The sequence below is a fragment of the Myotis davidii genome, unplaced genomic scaffold (genome assembly GCF_000327345.1).
Source record: "Myotis davidii unplaced genomic scaffold, ASM32734v1 scaffold362, whole genome shotgun sequence".
Taxonomy (NCBI): Eukaryota; Metazoa; Chordata; class Mammalia; order Chiroptera; family Vespertilionidae; genus Myotis; species Myotis davidii.
The window spans coordinates 2689485-2691351 of NW_006297152.1; the positions used below are offsets into that span (position 1 = coordinate 2689485).

At 36.2% G+C, this 1867-nt stretch overlaps 1 protein-coding gene across 1 annotated transcript in view; it reads right to left on the minus strand.

Moving 5' to 3' along the window:
• The window catches only part of LOC107184526 (hemicentin-1-like), a 6093-nt gene that overhangs the window by 3440 nt on the left and 786 nt on the right, over positions 1-1867 (minus strand). The window contains exon 2 of the mRNA XM_015569922.1: positions 915-1109. Within this exon, the coding sequence (XP_015425408.1) occupies positions 915-1109 (195 nt within the window). The remainder of the gene's footprint in view (positions 1-914; positions 1110-1867) is intronic.

Genomic DNA, 1867 nt, shown 5'->3' on the forward strand with positions numbered 1-1867 from the left:
TATATATGATGTCCTATGTGTTATATATATATTATGTTTATATATAATATTTTTTGAACCATTTTAGAGTAACTAGGACACATGATGTGCTTTCATCCCTAAATACCCATAGATTTATATTTCATAAAAAAGGATAAGCCTTTATATAACTATAATACAATGACGAATATCAGAAAATGTGAAATCAATCCAAAACTACTGTTGAATTCATAGTGCACAGTCCAATGTCATTATTATTATAATATTGCCTTTTATAGCTTATTTGTTTTCGAGCCCAGATCCAATTTAGGATCACTTATTATATTTAGTTGCCATTTCTATTTAGTCTCTATTTTTTTTCCAAGACATTCTCCTATTTAATGAAGATAAAATTTACATACAGTGGAATGCACCGATCTTAAGTATACAATTTGATAAAGTTTGAGGAGCCTATTTTAATGTTTGTTAAAAGTGAATAGAGGCCTTGAAAATATTACTATCTCACAACAATTTAAATATCTCCTTTTCCATCAATAACTAAAATACTTGAAACTAATAATCTTTATTACTGTCTTATGATAAATGCAGTTAATAAACTGAGTACAACTAATCATAAATATATTTTAGAATTTATCATTAATGTATAGAAACCGAAGTGACTATTTCATGACACTATTAGAAAAATAAAGGCACAGGGAAGTCCAGGGCTTCTTTAAATTGATAGAACGATCATGAGGCAGATCTGATGATTAACTAAGGGGTTCTATCTGATGCCAAATTCTCATCCTGAAGCGACAGGGACAGCTGTGCCATCTGGCCGCCGGTGTCAGATAAATTACATGGCCAGACGTCAATCAACTCAACTGTTCTTAATAAACGAGAGAAGCACATCTGGCACAGGTTCGGACTTTCACCCTGTTCAGAGCAGTCCTTACCTGGTAAAATCAATACTCTATCACTCGAGGCCAGAGGACGGCCGTCTTTGTACCACGTCAGCGTAGGAGGAGGGGCAGCGTTTGTCTCACAGTAGAGAGAAAGGGGGTTGTTGATGATCACATCCTTGGCTTCTCCACTCCTGCCGGTATCCAGCATGTTTCCCATTTCCCAGAGTTTCTGAAAACTTGGAGGAACTACGGAGGAAAGACATGGGATTTTGGACACATATGCATGCCAGTTTCAATCCATTCAACAAAGACCGTGGCTGTGTTCTCACGAGAGTGATATATAAATGTAATAAATTAGGCAGTGTGACAATATTTTCAGGTATTTCTATATCTACCAGCTCTAGCTGTGAGCCAGAAAAGTAGGAGACAGAAGCTGGAGCTGGTTCCCCTGGGAAGAACAGGAAGTATAGGCTCCGAATGCTACGCTCACCCCCTGCTCTCCTTCCCTGTCAACGCTGCCCGCGCTCAGCAAGGAGCTACTAGAACAAGCCTGGCTAAGGAATGCCATCATAGCAGGAAAAACATATTTTGAAGAGCCATTAAAAAATAGTGGCTCAGTCGAGAGCATTTTCCAGTAATTTATCTCACTAAAAAAGCTAAAGGAGTTATGATGTCATGATTAATAAGTCACATTAACTAAAACAGTAGGATAATCTCAAACTTTTCTGGGGAACACATATAAACTTTCTAAAAGGTGATTTGCTTGTACATCAAAAATACTGAAAATGTGCGTAACACGTGACCTAAAATTTCCATTAGTAACGAATAAATGAAAAATGTCAAAGATATACAAAAGTTTTATGTAAAACCACCTAGTGAAACATTACATACGAGTAATGAAAACGTGGAAATGACTCAGACATTCAATAACAGGAATCAGGTTAAATAAATACCCGGATACTCAAGTGCTAAAACAGGTGTAGTTATTAAAAATCATAGGAAAA